Consider the following 20,895-nt stretch of genomic DNA (forward strand, 5'->3'; position numbering starts at 1 on the left):
CCAGTAGTTCAGTTCATATGTGCAACACTTAAGAATGAAAGTAACATTTGCCCCATAATATGTAACTACCAAGAAATGTAACTCAATGGAAGTAGAATCATACATAGAAAGAACTGCTGTGGCATAGTACATAAGGTAATTGAAAGAAATACACAATGACACAAACATAAATGACACTTTTGTTCAAAGGAAATAACTACACTGAAGTCACTGCAATTAATGATGATCCCCACTGCATTACAAAAGATGGGACATAGTTCTTAACAGAGTGTGTGATCACTGTGGAGAGCAATGCATGCTTTGCGATGTGCCCCCATGCTGAGCACAAGGTTTGGAAAGAAGTTCTCATTGTAGGGTGTTCCATTCATATCAGTGTGGTTGACAGCTGCTGGATGGGCTCTGGTGCATGTGGACATGCAGCAATATGTCTCCCCAATGTGTACCTCACAGGCTCAATGGGATTTAAGCAGTGCAATGTGCAGGCCAGTCCATTCACCAAATATCCTTCTGATCCAAGAACTGCTCCACCAGTGTTGCTCAGTGGGGTCACATCCATAAAAATGAAGTCAGGGCCATATGGACTTCTGAAAAGATTCACATGGGGAAACAGTACTGTGTCACAACAACACTGACCAATGAGTGTACTGTGTTAAAAGATTTGTAGTTCAGTATGCCAAGCAATGTAATGTCTTCCCATGCCATAACACACGGACCACCCAAATGTTCAGCAATGGTGTGTTCCAAAATGTCTCCATACGAGGGACCAGGGAACCATCACAATTTGCGGTGACTTCAGTGTAATTGTTGTCTTTGAATAAAAGTGTCATTTTTGTTTCATTGTATTTCTTTGAATTTTCCTCTTAACTATGTGATAGCAATTCTTTCTATGTGCGGTTCAAGTTTCATTGAGCTATGTTATTTGGCAGTGTCACATCATGTGAAAGTTACTTTCGTACTTAAGTTTTGCACACGTGTATGCCCTGCTTACTAAAGCTGTTCGTGTGTGGGTAGATAGTATGTGGGTCATGAAAACTCTCTCTGTGAGTTGTCAGAATAATTTGAGTCTGTTGCATAAGGAAGTTATAACATGATGCTCATCTCTACATAACTTGAAAGTGGCCATTCTGACAAAAATCAGCTGACTGTATATGGCATATAGACTTCTGTCTAATTATTGCACACCAACAAAGGAGCAATGACTTCACTTTATAGACATAAAAGCTCATCATTTGACTTCATTTGTGGATTATTTAATAGTGGGAATGATGCATTATCATGCAGTGCAGGCTTTCATAGCCCATATTTGTGTGCTTTCTGATTTTTACTTTATGCACTTTAGGCTGTGGTCCAAGGCATGTTTATTTGAATAACATTTTGTTTTCAATGGTAGAGACATTATCAGAGGGTAAAGAATCAGAAAGCAATACTCAACTTAAACAAGTGCAGAAGCCTAAGTGCTTATATATATCCAAGTAATGGTCAGTCCATGATATCTTCAGATTGTTGCATAAGATTACAGATTTATGCTGAATTGTGTTGTGGAGCTTGCAGTGGAGAAGAGTTGGTGCTGTTTGCTTTGTTTATCACTAAGAGTCACAACTTGTGTGATTTAAATCCTTTCCTTTTCTGTGCTTTTGAGTTTCAATGGTCTCTCAGTATGTCCTACCATAGTAGTAGCTGCTAATAAACCTTTCAGGATGTGACGTCATGGTCCAAGAAACTCTTCTGATCCTGACGTTTCATCCAGGATTGCGCTGAACATCTTCAGAGGCGCACCTTCACTGAGTCTTGGCGACTACTATAGTAGTGTTTGGATCTTGATAAAACCGTAGTATCGAAGAAACAAATTTGATGGCTCCCTGATCCCAGAGCATGATCTGCTGTGTTATACCCCACTTAAGGAACACGAACAGTTGTCATCTGGGAAAGATGGATAAATTGGCAGTAGATTGTGCTCCAGGACCAGTAAACCACCAAATTTGTTTCTTTGATACTGTGGTTTTTTAAGGTCTAATGATTACTATGTTAGAATGTATGGAGAGGCCATTGCAATTTAAAAGCACAAAAATAACTTTAACAGAAAAAAAGGATCAAAATTGGACAAATTGTGGGTCCTAGAGCTAAATAAAGCTAACAATATCAACTGTCCCCTACTACAAGTGCATAGCAGACATTGGCACAACTGCAGAGTCTTAGACAGCAGTCTGATGACATCAAAAACCAACCATTCCCCAGATATGTATAAACAGTGCAGCTTACTGAGCTGCTTTATGTTCGAAATTGCTTTCTTACTCATTATAGCCTCTGATGACATCAGCAGCTCTGAGAGACAAAATGTAAGGCAGAGAAATATGCTTAGGACAGTGACCTAAAACCTAAAAAGCAAAATTCATCAATGATATATGAGTTAAGCTTTATTACCGTATTTACTCGAATCTGAGCCGCACTCGAATCTAAGCCGCACCTGAAAAATGAGACTCAAAATAAAGGAAAAAAAGATTTCCCGAATCTAGGCCGCACCTGAAATTTGAGACTCGAAATTCAATGGGAGAGAAAAGTTTTAGGCCGCACCTCCAAATCGAAACAAAGTTGGTCCATTGTAATATGAGACACAATTTAGGTCGAATGAATGATGATACAGCTACAGTAGTTTGGTTCGAGTCGTAAGCTTAGCAGTTAAGCTTTACCAGGTAGCCATTGCTATGCGTCAGGCGCTCCGTCCGTATTTATACGGGTACCCTTCCTTTTTCACGTGCTTCGTCTGGTTTGAATCGATTGCTTATTTTGCTTTGATCTGATAAGTGCCGTTTTCTCTGTTATAGGTGTTTACGTCACTCTAAGTTGAAAATGCATCACTGTAATGTGTCATGCATTGTTTGTCGCATTCTGATAGTGCGTGTTTATGGCCTGTTGCCACTCGCGGCATGGCTTGCTTTTGTGCGCGCTAGCGCCGCTTACAACTAAAAAGAGGTGAATCGTCTCATTAGCGAAGCAATGACAAGAGACTGCTATTTGTTGTTGCTTACACTGCTGCTTTCTTTGAGAATGATCAACAAGAGCCAAATAATAGGCTGCGTATGATAGAACACATTCTGAACGAGAGTTAGGCGAAAAATTTTCTCCGTTTGAAAATCTTTGCGGCCGCTTCTTTAGTACATCAAATTCTGCACAGAAATTAGAGTCATCTTAGATTTAAAAATCTAGTCAGTTGCCGTGCTTCATTTCTGACTATATCACTATTAGGCATAAGAAAAATACGAATATCAACATGACACGATAAGTATATTCTTCTGCGTTTGCTGTTGTCTCACTCTAGTTTCGTAGTTTATTAGGCAGACAGGATTTAAATGAGATAGCAACAAACACGGAAGAATACATGGCAAAATGTTTATATTCGTATTATTCTTTTGGTGAATGGTGAAGAGAATACTGCTTGTGATTCACATTTCATCAGGTTACTATTAGCAACCATCTCTTCTCACAGTTAGGAAAAAATTCAGAACGTACTAACGTAGAGTTGGCCACATTGAAAAACATCCCAGTCTTGCCAGTCGGATTTTCGTAGTACATTGAAATTCTACTACATTCGAAGATGAACAATACGGAATTTGTATTTACTTCGTTGGATAATGTATGAAAATGCAGTGGTCTAAACTCGGGGCGGAGAAAATAAAGCTCGTCTTCCACCTTTCTTTTTTTTTTTTTTTTTAATTTATTTACTGACACAGAGGTTTTGGCGCCAGTATTTATCTTTGTGCCTACAGAGCATGCCTTTGTAGCGCTACATATATTCGACGACAGAAGTTAGTTGTGGCGGCACCTACCAACATTTTTCAGAACTTCCGCTTGCTTTGCACTCGATTCTAAGCCGCAGGCGGTTTTTTGGATTACAAAAACCGGAAAAAAAGTGCGGCTTAGATTCGAGTAAATACGGTACTTTTGTACTAGTGTTAGCATGTGGCAGGATGGATTAGGAGACTTGTCACATAAGTCCATGTGAATTGTTTAGAAAGTGAAAGCCTGCATGAGATTAGTCATATACTTTGTGATTGTATATCAGAACATATGTGTGACCATGAAGCTCATGACTGTACAAAAAGAAACATGTTACATGGAATGAATGGCATGTGTACATATTAAGAGACCATTGTCTGTTGGTGGGTTCAATGAGAACATGACTCTGGAGTAACCTCTGAACATTTGTATGACAAATAAACTGAGAGGTGAAGGATGACGGTGACCTCTTCCCCCATCCCACCCCATATGTTTATTCATTTCCTCTGTTGGGTCATTATTATTCTTCCTGTTCCATGTTTTCATTTCATATGTTGTTGTGTGTATTTATTCACTTCCATACCCCTGTGTTTTACACATGGTGTTTTTTCCCAAAGACGTCTTGTCGTATCATTGTGGTTTTTACTCCTTACCTTTGATATTTTGTATTCTTCCTGCTCACTGTTAGAACTCAGGACTTGACTATTGTTTGTAACCAGTTACTTTTGTCTGCATTTCTTGCTTTGCCCTCCTGTCACTTGACTGCTTTTCCACATGACAAAGAAATTGTTCTTAAGTTCTGGAAGATCAGGATATGGTGTATATTTCCTTCTGGGATTGCTCCTAGATGGCAAGTGTAAACATCTTTTCTGTCTCACATAGCAAGCCTCTGTTTATTTCTCTTTTATATTTCATATTTGCATATTCATATCAGTGGACAATCCAATGTGGAATAACAGGAGATGTAATATCCCTCATCCCAGGGTTGCATCTTCCATCCCACCTGCGAGCATGGCTTAAGTCCCTAAGGAAGATCCAGTTAAAAGACCTGTCACATACTTGTAATGACCACATCCTATTCCGTTCCTACCATCATCATTTCCCACCCCATCAGAGGCAGGGACACATGTGAAAACCTTCATGTTGTTGCTGCAACTAAATACATTTCAGTTCACAACCCAACTATCCATGTGGGTGATTTACTGCATGTAGGCTTGTTCCAAGGATCAACTGCCCAATGTGGAACATGCTGCTCAGCTCAGTGTGAATGATTTTAATGGTGGATGCCATCTGTGTCATCCCCCACCCTCAACACCACCCCCTGAAGTACACAGATGCCGACTCTCCTTCCAACATAACCCATTCCTGCAAATTTCCTGGTGCAGTCTTCTCAAATCCCTGCCCTCTACCTGTGTCTACCCCTATGTCAGCTACCACACCATTCCACCATTCTGTTCCAAGCTAACCAATATACTCCATCGTAACCCAATTATCACATCATCTCTGTACCTTTTCACTCAGGATCATCTAACTTCCCATTGTGCTATATTCTTAGTGATTTTCATATTGTCATTTCCTATGCACTTGTTTGCTACTGTTCCATAAATAGACATTTATCCTTTCTCTTTTTGACCCACTAATTCAAGCATCAAATTATTTGTTACCTCATAATTTAAATCTGTGCTATTATTTTCTGTTGTTACTTTTATCCTCATTATTCATCCATAGTGCAATATTTTATCTATGACTGAGTGAGATGGTGCAGTGGTAAACACAATGGGCTTATAACCTGGAGGACAGCAGTTCAAGTCCGTGTCTGGCCATCCATATTTAGGTTTTCCATGATTTCCCTAAATATCATATGGTGAATGCTGGGATGGTTCCTGATAAGGCACACCTGACTTCTTTCACCATTCCTTTCATCCATACTTTTGCTCTGACCCGTATGACCTCATCATTGACAGGATATTAAATCCTAATCTTCCTTCCTCTCCTGAGGTCTAAGGAGTCTTAATTTGGGGCACGAATAACAGTGCAGTCACAATTAACCAAGGTTTATTCATCCATGTACAAAAGAACAACAAGCTGTTACAAATAAACAGTAAGAACACATTTGTCAGTGAGTGCCTTGAGTGCCTGCTGCTCTGTCTTTATATAGAGAAGGGCTCTGGTAGACAGCACAGCAGCTGCCATGACATGTGCACAAGTCCTGCGACCCACCACAGGTAGCCTCTTGTGGATGGCCCACACAGGTGCCATTGGCAGGCAGACAATTTGAAGTGTATGCATCAGCGGTCTGGTGCCATGGTACATATACAGGTACTGCGTACAGTGTCTTTTCACCCCTCCTCCATTGGGGAGAGGACGCTCCTCCGACGCAGGTGTTGAGGCAACTTATGAAGCATCCATGGCCTCTGCAGTGTGCACTGCAGGCGATGACTGCAGCGGTTGGAGGAGATTTTGGGCCAGAACGGGTGAGGAGGGGTGGAGGTGAGGCATTCGTGGACACACATGGTGGCCGCCACTGCCTCCTGCATAGTACCATAAAAGAGGACTGGTGGAAAGGGTGCTGGTATCATCTTGACTTCCAGAACCTTAACATGGCAGAACAGCACTGACAGTGAAGTCCCAGCCACTTGGGTGGGGATATCAGTAGTGAAAGAGACCATACAGTGTCAAACAGCCGGTGGTGGAAGCACTGGTGGAAACAATGTGTAATGGGAAGGACCAGCAGCATGCTGTGCCCCAAAGGAGAGGCAGGCAGCAGTGAACCTGTGGCCCTCACTGTTGCGCAAGGTCGCAGTTGATCATGGTTGTGTGCCACCAGCCCCTCACTAGTTCACACTTTACAGATAAGGTGGCTGCAGAAGTTGTGGCCAGTGTACAGAATCCACTCTGAGGAGCCAAGAGCAAACTGTGACAAAGGCCACACTCACGGGTGTTGTTGGGGCAGCATAAGCAGATGCAGGAAAGTGGCTGGCAACTATGGAGCATCTTTAGAAAGTCTCTGTTCCCCCATCAGTGTAAACTTGTAGAAACTCAAGAAGTGTGCCAAGACATCATCTGTGGAGAAGTTCGTGATATACTTTTTCATTTGAAACTTGAATGTGCTGATGAGACATTCTGCCTTACCACTAGTCTGGGGGTAGAAAAAGAGGAACAGTCACATGGTGAATGTCGTGATGGGTGCCACTGATGACCTCACCGTTGAGTGCCCATAAGCTCCTCCTTGATGGGGGCTACATGGAAAATACTTCAGTGCCGGAAACCATTCTTGTAACCATTTATGCCACTTCCTTATACACAAATATTCCGCACATCCAGGGCCTCGCTGCAGTGGAGCACTTCCTTTCACGCCGATCACCTGCCACCCTACCTAAAACCTCTTTCCTCATTTCCTTAGCCAGCTTCATCCTGACTCACAACATCTTCACTTTCGAAGGCCAGACATACCAACAATTAAAGGGAACAGCCATGGGTACCAGGATGGCCCCCTCGTACGCCAACCTATTCATGGGTCGCTTAGAGGAAGCCTTCTTGGTTACCCAGGCCTGCCAACCCAAAGTTTGGTACAGATTTATTGATGACATCTTCACGATCTGGACTCTCAGTGAAGAAGAACTCCAGAATTTCCTCTCCAACCTCAACTCCTTTGGTTCCATCAGATTCACCTGGTCCTACTTCAAATCCCATGCCACTTTCCTTGACGTTGACCTCCACCTGTCCAATGGCCAGTTTCACACATCTGTCCACATCAAACCTACCAACAAGCAACAGTACCTCCATTATGACAGCTGCCACCCATTCCATATCAAACGGTCCCTTCCCTACAGCCTAGGTCTTCGTGGTAAAGGAATCTGCTTCAGTCCTGAATCCCTGAACCATTACACCAACAACCTGAAAACAGCTTTCGCATCCCGCAACTACCCTCCCGACCTGGTACAGAAGCAAATAATCAGAGCCAATTCCTCATCCCCTCAAACCCAGAATCTCCCACAGAAGAACCCCAAAAGTGCGCCACTTGTGACAGGATACTTTCCGGGACTGGATCAGACTCTGAATGTGGCTCTCCAGCAGGGATGTGACATCCTCAAATCCTGCCCTGAAATGAGATCCATCCTTCATGAAATCCTCCCCACTCCACCTAGAGTGTCTTTCCGCCGTCCACCTAACCTTTGTAACCTCTTGGTTCATCCCTATGAAATCCCCAAACCACCTTTCCTACCCTCTGACTCCAACCCTTGTAACTGCCCCCAGTGTAAAAACCTGTCCCATGCACCCTCCCACCACCACCTACTCCAGTCCTGTAACCCGGAAGGTGTACACGATCAAAGGCAGAGCCACGTTTGAAAGCACCCACGTGATTTACCAACTGACCTGCCTACACTGTGAAACTTTCTATGTGGGAATGACCAGTAACAAACTGTCCATTCCCATGAACAGACACAGGCAGACAGTGTTTGTTGGTAATGAGGATCACCCTGTGGCTAAACATGCCTTGGTGCACGGCCAGCACATCTTGGCACAGTGTTACACTGTCCGGGTTATCTGGATACTTTCCACTAACACCAACCTATCAGAACTCCAGAGATGGGAACTTGCCCTTCAATATATCCTCTCTTCCCGTTACCCACCAGGCCTCAACTTCCGCTAATTTCAAGTTGCCGCCGACTGACATCTCTGCCCAAACTCTTGACCTTTACAATGTCTGCCTGTGGCTGTATATGTGCGGATGGGTATGTGTGTGTGTGTGTGTGTGTGTGGGGGGGGGGGGGGGGGGGGGCGTGTATACCTGTCCTTTTTTTCTCCCTAAAGTAAGTCTTTCCGCTCCCGGGATTGGAATGACTCCTTCCCCTTTCCCTTAAAACCCACATCCTTTTGTCTTTCCCTCTCCTTCTCTCTTTCCTGATGAAGCAACCGTGGGTTGCGAAAGCTTGAATTTTGTGTGTGTGTGTGTGTGTGTGTGTTTGTTAGTTAGTGTCTCTATCAACATACCAACACTTTCATTTGGTAAGTTACATCATCTTTGTTTTTAGATATATTTTTCCCACGTGGAATGTTTCCGTCTATTTGATGTATATAATAGAGGGAAGCATCCCACGTGGGAAAAATATATCTGAAAACAAAGATGATGTAACTTACCAAACGAAAGCCTTGGTATGTTTATAGAGTCACTAACTAACACACACACACACACACACACACACACACACACACACACACACACATATGCAAGATTCAAACTTTCGCAATCCACGGTTTCTTCATCAGGAAAGAGGAAAGGGTGTGGGTTTTAAGGGAGAGGGTAGGGAGCCATTCCAATCCCGGGAGCGGAAAGACTTACCTTAGGGATAGAAAAGGACAGGTATACATTCGCGCACACACACACACATCCATCCACACATATACAGACACAAGCAGACATATGTAAAGGCAAAGAGTTTGGGCAGAGATGTCAGATTAGGCGGAAATACATAGGCAAAGATGTTGTTGAATGACAGGTGAGGTATGAGCGGCGGCAACTTGAAATTAGCGGAGGTTGAGGCCTGGTGGGTAACAGGAAGAGAGAATATATTGAAGGGCAAGTTCCCATCACCGGAGTTCTGATAGGTTGGTGTTAGTCGGAAATATCCAGATAACCCGGATGGTGTAACACTGTGCCAAGATGTGCTGGCCGTGCACCAAGGCATGTTTAGCCACAGGGTGATCCTCATTACCAACAAACACTGTCTGCCCGTGTCCGTTCATGTGAATGGACAGTTTGTTGCTGGTCATTCCTTCATAGAAAGCTTCACAGTGGAGGCAGGTCAGTTGGTAAATCACGTGGGTGCTTTCACACTTGGCTCTGCCTTTGATCGTGTACACCTTCCGGGTTACAGGACTGGAGTAGGTGGTGGTGGGAGGGTGCATGGGACAGGTTTTACACTGGGGGCAGTTACAAGGGTAGGAGCCAGAGGGTAGGAAAGGTGGTTTGGGGATTTCATAGGGTTGAACCAAGAGGTTACGAAGGTTAGGTGGACGGGAGAAAGACACTCTTGGTGGAGTGGGGAGGATTTCATGAAGGATGGATCTCATTTCAGGGCAGGATTTGAGGAAGTCGTATCCCTGCTGGGGAGCCACATTCTGAGTCTGATCCAGTCCCGGAAAGTATCCTGTCACAAGTGGGGCACTTTTGGGGTTCTTCTGTTGGAGGTTCTTGGTTTGAGGGGATATAAAAATTGGAGAGGGCCTGAATTGTAACCCAGCTGCCATTGAAGGACAGCAGACAATGTATGGAAATTTAGAGAAAGCATCGACAACCAACACTGAGTAAGAATTAAGGAAGGGCCCTGCAAAATCAACATGGATGCATTCCCATGGTGCAGGTGATGATGAGAGCTTCGCCTGTCGTGCCACCTTTTGGGTAATGCTTTGAAAGCAGGCTGCAACAAGATGTGCTGGGCCAAAACATGAGCTGATGGGCCAATGACTTAGTAAGCGAGGATCTACCTCTCATCCCTCCCCCCCCCCCCCCGCCCCCCACCTCCTCCCCCAGTATCCCTGATGTAGAAGCTGATGCACATCCCACCATAGGGCAGCTGAGATCACAAACATGGGTGACAGCCTGTTGGTAGCTGAAAGAATACCACAATTAAATACCGAAAGGTGGTGACGAAGGGCAAAATAGTTATGCAGAGAATCAGAAACCAATCCCAGAGGTCTGTTTGGTCAAATATACTGAACGAGGTGAACAAGTTGATGCAAAAATGGGTCGGCAGTGACAGCAGCTGTGATCTGAGAGCCTGCAGCAGGAAACCCTTCAATTGTACATTGCGTCTCAACATCTAAGTGGAAACAAAGGAGTTCATCCTGGTCAAAAGTAGGGTCCGACCCCATCATAAGCTGGGACAGCACATTGGTGTTCACATGTTGCGCGGTAGGCCAGAAATGTATTTCAAGATTGTGGCAAGACAGAAAGAAGGCCCAGTGCGGGAGACAGTTACCAGCTTGGTCAAGCAACAAAGCAGTAGGATTAAACAACAAAACCAAGGGCTTGTAGTCAGCAATGTGGTGGAACTTAGACCAATAAAAGAACACATGGAAGTTTTTGATGTCGTAGATGATAACAAGTGCTTCCTTTTCAACTTAGGAGTAGCGCTTATAAATGGAGTTGAGCGTTTTTGATGTTTAAGCTATTGACTGTTTGAAACCACTCTCATATAAGTTTGTGAGAATGGCCCTGAGACAAGAATGAGAAGCATCTGTAGCCAAAACCAGGTGGTGGCCAGGATGGAAAGTAGCCAAACAAGGAGCAGAATGTAATTTACGATTTCAAAAGTTTGAAGGCATGCTTGCAGGCCAGTGTCCACTGAAAAGGAACGTTCTTCTGGAGTAACTCGTGGAAGGGATGGACAATGTGGCCACACCTGGAATGAATTTGTGAGGGTATTCAGATTTACCTAAGAATGCATGGAGTTCTTTGAGGCTTGTAGGGTGAGGCAGAGCTGTGGTGGCAGCAACGTGATGACATAAAGGCTTAACACCATGCTGAGAAACTTCAAACTCCAAATACACAGTGGATGGCTGAAGAATGTGTAACTTGGCCAAGTTGCATTTGAACCCTGCAATATTGAAGAACATGAACAAAGTGCATAAATTATGTAAATGCTCTTCTGTGGATGCACCTGTAATGACAATATTGTCAAGATAGTTGAGGCAATCTGGAAGGGACATTGTCAGTTGTTCCAAAAAGCACTGAAACATTGCTGGGGCACTAGCCACACCAAATGGGAGGTGCTGATATTAGTACAACATAAAGAGCGTGTTAATCACAAGGAGTCATTTAGAATCCTCACCCTACATAACCTGTAAATAGTCTTCAGATAAATCAGTTTTGTAGAAAAACTGGCCCCCAGTCACTTTAGCCAGTAACTCATCCTGAAAGGGCAAATTCAGCTTTTTAACAGTCATGAGGGGGATAGCCCACTCATTCAACATAGTTGGCCCAATGACATCAGGTATCCACTTTATTGTGCAGAGTCACAGAATAAGGCACACATGGAAATAGTGTGGCTGTGCCATAGGTTTCAGGGTAATGTGGGTCACAAAATTAGTGTCACATCCAAAAAAAGAAGTGAGAACTCAGAACATCTAACTGCTGGTAAGGGACCTGGTCTGAAATGAGGTGCACCTTATCTGAAATGAAAAAACCAAAAGCATTGAAAGCAGACAGACTGAACAAATTGTCAGTGCAAGCGTCACCCACTACCAAGAAAGGCAAGGAACGAACCACAGATTTATGCATAGCAGGGGCTGTAAATTACCCCAAAATTGGAATATGCTGCTTGTTGTAACTCGCCTAACGTCAAGTAACTGGAGACAGTGCTGCAGGTCCCAAATCCACATATGCATGCAAGTTCAATGAAGTCACGGTTGCACCCATGTGCACATGTTGTCTGAACTTTGTGTCCCATCACTCACACTTTAATAAACAGTTGTTGTGAGTGATAAACACTGGAGAGAGAGAATTAACGTACATGTCCATGTCCACTTGGAGGGGGGGGGGGGGGGGGCTGGGAACAACACACAGACGATATGTGTCCTTTCTGCTACAGTTGTGGCATGTTGACCAGCACTTAGGGCATGTGGCCCTGTCATGTTGCACAAAACTGTATGGGCAAGATAGGAGGGCAGAGCACCGTCATTGCTACGGTGGTGGTTGTTCGGCAGGGAGTGGAGGCCACATTCATACAGCTTACATGTTGTCCCTCCCCCAATGACTGACTGATGGCCCCTGACCAGGGACAGGAGCCGCTGTGGCAATGTGACACCAAACCTCAATCTGATCACCTGCAGCACAAAATACTTTGAAAGGTTCAGCAGTATTTAACACTTCATCCAAAGATGGATTCTCACACTCCAATGCATGTTCCTTATTGGAAGTCAACCTAATGATTGTGTCATGGACCATAGAATCAGCATAGGAATCAAGATGAGCACTGGTAACAACCTGACATTTGTAACTGAAGCTATTGTGTCTGACCGCCCAAGCTTGGCAGGACTGGCGATGCTGTTTCTGATGACGAAAGAACTTTTATGTGTGGCACAATGATGTGTGCATTTATGGCCATAATTTGACAACTTACACATTTTATCAAATGAAAACAATGCAGGTTCCTGGAATATCATAAGGGGGGAAAGGCGGCAGCTACAGCGACGGCTTGGAAGCCACCATTGTGGCCGATAAGTTTGTGATAGCAACTGTAAGAGCCTGCTGCTGCTCCTCAAGGAGAGAGCACTGCCTCCATGGACTTAGCCAATAGACTAAGCTCATGGAAGTGTATGCCACACTCCACCAATTGTGTCATAATGCAAGATATAAATAACAGGCCTAATTAACCAAAGTGTATTCATCCATATACAAATGAACAATGCACATAGAAGCTGAAACGATTAGAACATGTTGATAGCCAGTGCCTGTGGCAGTGTCCTTATATAAAGGAGGGCTCCAGTAGACGGCAGCTGCTATGCCGTATGGACAAGTCTTGTGCTTCACCACAGATGGTCTCTGGTGGTGGCCAGCGCAGATGCTATTGACAGATGATTTGGAGTGTAGTGCACCAGTGGCCAAGTGCCATGGTGCATATCCAGGTATTGTGTACAGGGTTATAGCATAAAGGTTCTGAGTGACTTCCCTGTTCCTTCACTGCTTTTCTAATGGTAAGCCAGTGCTCATTTCATTTTCCACATAACTCCAATCTGTTTATTTGACTTTAACAACTGAATAAATCAATGGGCACTTTTCTGATATTGTTTCCTTCCTATAATTTTCCTTTTGCTCTTAAGCTCTAAAAGCTGCGAATTTGTTACACAGACATAAAACTGATTACAGTGTCATACTGGTTTTACCTGACATTATATAGTGAATAGTTATTATTGTTTTAATATTTGATTTATGACCCCTTATTTTAGTCCTACCATGACTATTTACTTCACACATAGGGTACTGTAACTGGCAACCACTGGTATTACACAAAGGGAGCAGAAAATTCTTAGGAAGAAACTCATGGTATTTGGTGAAATATTTTAAATTTGAAAGAAATACTTAGACTGTATTAGGTGACACACATTCCTTGCCTTAATATTATTATAGTTAAATGTTAGTGGTAACTGACATTGTAGTTAATGCACTTTCATTTGTACCAGCAACTATATAGTACACATAATTATGCATATGATTTATTAGGTTGTCACTGGTATGCTCCGCAATGGAAACGCAGTTAATTATCCTGTTGGGGTAATACCACTTGGCCAGACCAACACACTTGCCAAGTCACTGTTTTATGATTCTGATACCAATGTTGTGAAACATATTGCTGAGGCAACGATGGCTGTAATTCGAGAGGCAAAGAAACCTGTAGATGTAATGAAAATTGAAGTCTTAGGGGTAAGTTAACTAACTCATAATTTAAAACAGTGAGAATTATTATAATGTGCTTGGATACCTGTGAGCTCACATAGATCAGTCCAAGACCTCCATTCCTAACATTTGTCAAAGAGAAGCTGCATTAGTGTTCTGAGTATTGTTCCTGAATTTTGTCATGACTTTGTTGGTAGATCATTAATATTTATCTTCTGTGCAGTTATTATTTTGTCATTCTTTATGTACAGGAAGATGAAAACAAACCAGTAAAGCCAGTGTATGGACTGGGTAGTATACAGTGGGGAGCCTACCGAGATGCACATGCTAAGAGGGATAAATACTGGTACTGGGGAAGCTTACGGTCCTATGTTACATATGTTTTCACTGGTCTTAAAAGTGAAAAAAGTGGTATATCTTGGCAGTGTGATGCAGATTTGGACTACATCTATCCATGTGGTGGCTGTTCAAAATGTTTCAATCCAAATGTTGTCAGGAATAGAGCCACTGCATCACAGCCGAGACGTTGGTGGCAGTCATTTCTTCCAAGACAGACAGCTGTATCAGGAACAGGTTAGTGTACAAGTACAATCAGCAAAGCGAAACTGTTCGCCTGTCTTGATAAGCTCGATTATCTTCGGTTGTGTACAGCTCGCACCAAAAGGAACACAATACACACTGGCAATGCCCACAGCACCACATGTAGCGCACTTTCAGCAGTTTATTTGTTCCCTTCTTAATGTAATTATTTTACTTATAGACCTTTCTAATTTTCTCTGATTGCATATAATTTCCACATATTGTTTTATGTATACACTCTACTACTTTTATCTGTTTGAAACACCAAGATGTCTGTGCCTCAAATATGCAATTAAGAGCAGAGTTTTACAGTTATGTGGTAGCTGCGTGGCAAAATTTGAGGATCAAGATTTCCATGCAAGTAATTAAGGTTTGCATCCCCTTGGTACCATATACTATTTTTACATTGTATAGTTTGTTATTGTATTGCAAATGTAACACGTGTATAGCCGAGGTATGCCGAAAATGAGAACATACAGTACCATTGATGGGTTGTTGTTGTTGTGGTCTTCAGTCCTGAGACTGGTTTGATGTAGCTCTCCATGCTACTCTATCCTGTGCAAGCTTCTTCATCTCCCAGTACCTACTGCAACCTACATCCTTCTGAATCTGCTTAGTGTATTCATCTCTTGGTCTCCCTCTACGATTTTTACCCTCCACTCTGCCCTCCAATACTAAATTGGTGATCCCTTGATGCCTCAGAACATGTCCTACCAACCAATCCCTTCTTCTGGTCAAGTTGTGCCACAAACTTCTCTTCTCCCCATTCCTATTCAATACTTCCTCATTAGTTATGTGATCTACCCATCTAATCTTCAGCATTCTTCTGTAGCACCATATTTCGAAAGCTTCTATTCTCTTCTTGTCCAAACTATTTACCGTCCATGTTTCACTTCCACACATGGCTACACTCCATACAAATACTTTCAGAAATGACTTCCTGACACTTAAATCTATACTCGATGTTAACAAATTTCTCTTCTTCAGGAACGCTTTCCTTGCCATTGCCAGTCTACATTTTATATCCTCTCTACGTTGACCATCATCAGTTATTTTGCTCCCCAAATAGCAAAACTCCTTTACTACTTTAAGTGTCTCATTTCCTAATCTAATACCCTCAACATCACCCGACTTAATTCGACTACATTCCATTATCCTCATTTTGCTTTTGTTGATGTTCATCTTATATCCTCCCTTCAAGACACCATCCATTCCGTTCAACTGCTCTTCCAAGTTTTTTGCTGTCTCTGACAGAATTACAATGTCATCGGCGAACCTCAAAGTTTTTATTTCTTCTCCCTGGATTTTAATACTTACTCTGAACTTTTCTTTTGTTTCCTTTACTGCTTGCTCAATATACAGATTGAATAACACCGGGGAGACACTTCAACCCTGTCTCACTCCCTTCCCAAACACTGCTTCCCTTTCATGTCCCTCGACTCTTATAACTGCCATCTAGTTTCTGTACAAATTGTAAATAGCCTTTTGCTCCCTGTATTTTACCCCTGCCACCTTTAGAATTTGAAAGAGAGTATTCCAGTCAACATTGTCAAAAGCTTTCTCTAAGTCTACAAATGCTAGAAACGTAGGTTTGCCTTTCCTTAATCTTTCTTCTAAGATAAGTCGTAAGGTCAGTATTGCCTCACGTGTTCCAGTATTTCTACGGAATCCAAACTGATCTTCCCCGAGGTCGGCTTCTACTAGTTTTTCCATTCGTCTGTGAAGAATTCGTGTTAGTATTTTGCAGCTGTGGCTTATTAAACTGATTGTTCGGTAATTTTCACATCTGTCAACCTTGCTCACCAGATGATAGAGTTTTGTCAGGACTGGCTCTCCCAAGGCCGTCAGTAGTTCCAATGGAATGTTGTCTACTCCGGGGGCCTTGTTTCGACTCAGGTCTTTCAGTGCTCTGTCAAACTCTTCACGCAGTATCGTATCTCCCATTCCATCTTCATCTACATCCTCTTCCATTTCCATAATATTGTCCTCAAGTACATCGCCCTTGTATAGACCCTCTATATACTCCTTCCACCTTTCTGCTTTCCCTTCTTTGCTTAGAACTGGGTTTCCATCTGAGCTCTTGATGTTCATACAAGTGGTTCTCTTATCTCCAAAGGTCTCTTTAATTTTCCTGTAGGCAGTATCTATCTTACAACTAGTGAGATTGATGGGTATATGACAGTTATTTACTGACAGGATGTCTCAGCGTACATGGGCCATGAGAGACACTGTCCTGGCACTCGTCCAGTATGGCGGTTTTTGTGCACTGTGCCATTGATGTGATCCAGTTCCAGGAGGACCACTCACTGATTTACACAAGTCAAATCTTTATCAATGGTTTATGCAACAGGCTGGCATCGACCTGACTGATTGGCCTGTTTGAGTGGCGAACTTGAATCTCATTGAAAATTTTTGGACCAAAGTGAAGCATCACATTAACTTACACTGCCTGGCACATGCCCCCGTTTCTAGTGTTAGATACATAGGAGAGTATTGCAGTCAATGAGATCTATTTCCAGAGGCTGACCACCTTCATGCCTCATCAAATGAGACAGGTAATTGATGCCAGTGGTTGGGTAGCTTTCATACTATCCTCATTCCTTACATGAAACTTTCCTTGTCTCACATTACTCCACTTCATATTACAACATTCACTACAACTGTATATTTGTTAATTAGAAATTTACATTAAATCATTGTACTTCACATTTTACTTATTGAGTTCTGCTACTTAACACTTAATACATCTAAATTACAGAAAGAAACCTCAGAGCAAGTTAATTACAATGGAAATAGAAATTGTGTGTTAATATGAGACAGTCAGAGAAAACACTTAATATCAACCAATATAAGAACAGGTAAAACCTAAAATAATAATATTCTCTTCTTTACTGCCTCTCCAAGATTTTATGTGTTTACTGTGCAAAAGAAGTGTAGTCAGGATGTATAAAAGCTTGTTTTCAAGTTAACATTCTTCGGGGCCCAAGGATAGCATTCCATGCACTGTGCCCATTTCTCTGTTAGTTTTCAGAGAAATGTCCACTACAAAATATGCATTCAGTGTCTTCTTCTTCAGATTGTACATCTGAAGCATTGTCCTCAATTAACTTTGTATCAACATATGAATGACTGGAAGACTGAATCGTGTTTTTTTTTTTTTTTTTTTTCTATTTTTCTTTCCCAGGAACAAAACTTTTGCTTCTGTCTCCTTTGATTCCACTACAACTCTCATCTCTCTGATTTTTTTCAAACATTCGCTGTATGGAGACTATACTAGCTATGTAACAGATTCAGAATGTGCACTGATTTTTTTAGATCAGGTCATTCTTGAAGTAGCATGCAGATTTTGGGAGCTTGTCAGCTACCAATTGGACCCAAATTTACTCTGTTGTTTTTATCTTGTATGTCATACTCCTGGTGTATTGTAAAGTCATTGCCTCTAAGTTTATGCCTGTTCTGTGGGAACAGTCCCATTTTCCAGAGGCCATTTATAGCATTTTCCATTGTTACTGGTCTCAAGTAGGTAACTCCATGTAACCTCATTATCAAAAATGAGGTTGCTACTTGACTTGTGTTTTTGCCCACCAGGTTTCTGTTTCTTGAGGGTAATGTGTTTTAAATGGCCTCATGAATTCCCACAAGAGGCTGTATTTTGTGCATGGAATGGGGTGATTGACAGATGATGTGGACAGAGTTTTCTCTTGCTTTATCTATCACTCAAATGTGAAATGATGTCCATCATGTATTAGCACAACAGGATCATTGGCTTCTTAAACTTTACAAATTTGTCAAACCACTTAGAAAAATATGAGTCTGAATTCAGCTACAGGATAGCAAAATGAAGTTACCCTAATATTAGATACCATGCCCTATTGTCTTATGCTAGAAAACTAGCCACATAGTTACATTGCTGAGTTTGAAGGACAGTTGATTATAGCAAATGAAAGAGTACTTCATGAATGATGTAATGTATGAATATTGTTGCAACAGCTACTCAATTTTAGTATTAAAGTGCCACAACCATATACCTCAAAAAACTTGACATTTGGCACTTTTAAAATCAAGAACACTCAAAAATATCCAGGTCCATGATTATCTTATTGTCACTGCTCTATGCCACAGGCACTGTGAGAACAATGTTCTGATACCTCCCAGAAGAGCTGAGAACTTATTGTAGTCATAATCTAGCCTTCTCACATTAACAAAATCTCTCATAACAGGCACCTTTCATCAATATTCAAAGTTATTTTCAGTAGTGCCAGTATCTTTGGTTAAATTAAAAACAATGTCAAATCAGAACTTAAATAGTCATTTTCTCAAATTAAATTCTAATTGCAGTAAGGAAAAGAGTTGTCGTTCCGTCATCTGACGTCTGTAGTTTCATACCTACAGGCCACTGACATTGCTAAGTTCCATTTTCCTTGAAAATTATGGAGAAACAAACCATAATTTTCTGTTGGAAAGTCATATTCTGCAATTGTCTTGTCAATTAGTAGGTTGTGCAATTTTGTATGTGCTTACCCCTTTTGATAATTAAACTGGATTTTAATAAATATTGTCTGGCAGACTTTAAACATTGAATAGCTGACATTTTTACCAGTGTATTTGCAATTTAGTAATAAAGGAGTTTTGATATTTGGGGAGCAAAATAACTGATGATGGTCGAAGTAGAGAAGATATAAAATGTAGACTGTCAATGGCACGAAAAGCGTTTCTGAAAAAGAGAAATTTGTTAACATCGAGTATAGATTTAAGTGTCAGGAAGTCATTTCTGAAAGTATTTGTATGGAGTGTAGCCATGTATGGAAGTGAAACATGGACGATAAATAGTTTGGTCAGGAAGAGAATAGAAGCTTTCGAAATGTGGTGCTACAGAAGAATGCTGAAGATTAGAGGGGTAGATCACATAACTAATGAGGAAGTATTGAATAGAATTGGGGAGAAGAGGAGTTTGTGGCACAACTTGACAAGAAGAAGGGACCGGTTAGTAGGACACGTTTTGTGGCATCAAGGGATCACAAATTTAGCATTGGAGGGCTGCGTGGAGGGTAAAAATCGTAGAGGGAGACCAAGAGATGAATACACTAAACAGATTCAGAAGGATGTAGGCTGCAGTAGGTACTAGGAGATGAAGAAACTTGCACAGGATAGAGTAGCATGGAGAGCTGCATCAAACCAGTCTCAGGACTGAAGACCACAACAACAGCAACAAAAACATTTGCAATTGTACTTAGAGACCAAAATGTATTAGCTCATTGTTATCTTTCTTACTCAAGTTCATTATAATAATTTTTTCGGATGCATTTGCTTTCCCATTCTGTCTGGTACTTCTGTGAATAGCTTTATGCATACAGACAGAACTTTTGCAGCTTAATTCAGACCTGATTGCTTTTGACATTGAGAACAGGTCAAAAGTTTTTCTGTTGATCTTAGTACTTACATCTGAGTGCATAATTTGATAAATGGTGTATCGTTATGAGTTTCATTCATGGCAAAGAATTCAATATTCATTCAGTTAGTTACTCTCTCCAACATTTGATATACGAGCTTCGTAAAAGATAAAATTTTGCTACAAGTCTGTTTGTTTACTCTCTTCATTGTGCCTGTCTGTGACACAGCATCTCCTCTGAACAGTAAGTAGCAGCCTATCCTTTTCATAATACTTCTGATCAAAACTCATTTTCTCCTCAATATAGTAATATTCTCTCACACCTATAAAACAAATATCTTTACTATAACTTGGATGAATTTTGTTTAGCATTTTGTGAATTTATCTTTGATACTGTTTTCTTTATCTCATACTACAATATCTCTCTTAAAGACTACAGATACCATGCATCATTGTTGTACTCATTAGGACAAGAGAAACTATCACAGAAAGGCTATCAGCACGTACCAGATGGTGGAAAAAAAACTCGTTCACTGCATGATGATCAGGCATTGACTGCGAGTTATTTGACACTAACACCTCCTTCGGACTACATCTAGCGCTACCTGTCAAATCATTACACTTTCCATGATTGCTGTTGATGCCCTATACTTCTGTGTATAATATTTAATTGGTATTAATTTCCATTGTCATGTATAGTACATCTCACTAGTATGATAATATGTTGTTGCTCGACATGGGCGTTATGGTGCAA

General features: G+C 41.7%; 1 protein-coding gene across 1 annotated transcript in view; it reads left to right on the forward strand.

Moving 5' to 3' along the window:
• LOC126092420 (acylglycerol kinase, mitochondrial) overlaps positions 1–20,895 on the forward strand; it is an 83,557-nt gene that overhangs the window by 28,040 nt on the left and 34,622 nt on the right. The window contains exons 4-5 of the mRNA XM_049908006.1: positions 14,000–14,200; positions 14,425–14,746. Coding sequence (XP_049763963.1) covers positions 14,000–14,200; positions 14,425–14,746 — 523 coding nt within the window. The remainder of the gene's footprint in view (positions 1–13,999; positions 14,201–14,424; positions 14,747–20,895) is intronic.

Source organism: Schistocerca cancellata, chromosome 7, assembly GCF_023864275.1.
Source record: "Schistocerca cancellata isolate TAMUIC-IGC-003103 chromosome 7, iqSchCanc2.1, whole genome shotgun sequence".
In the NCBI taxonomy this organism is placed as follows: domain Eukaryota; kingdom Metazoa; phylum Arthropoda; class Insecta; order Orthoptera; family Acrididae; genus Schistocerca; species Schistocerca cancellata.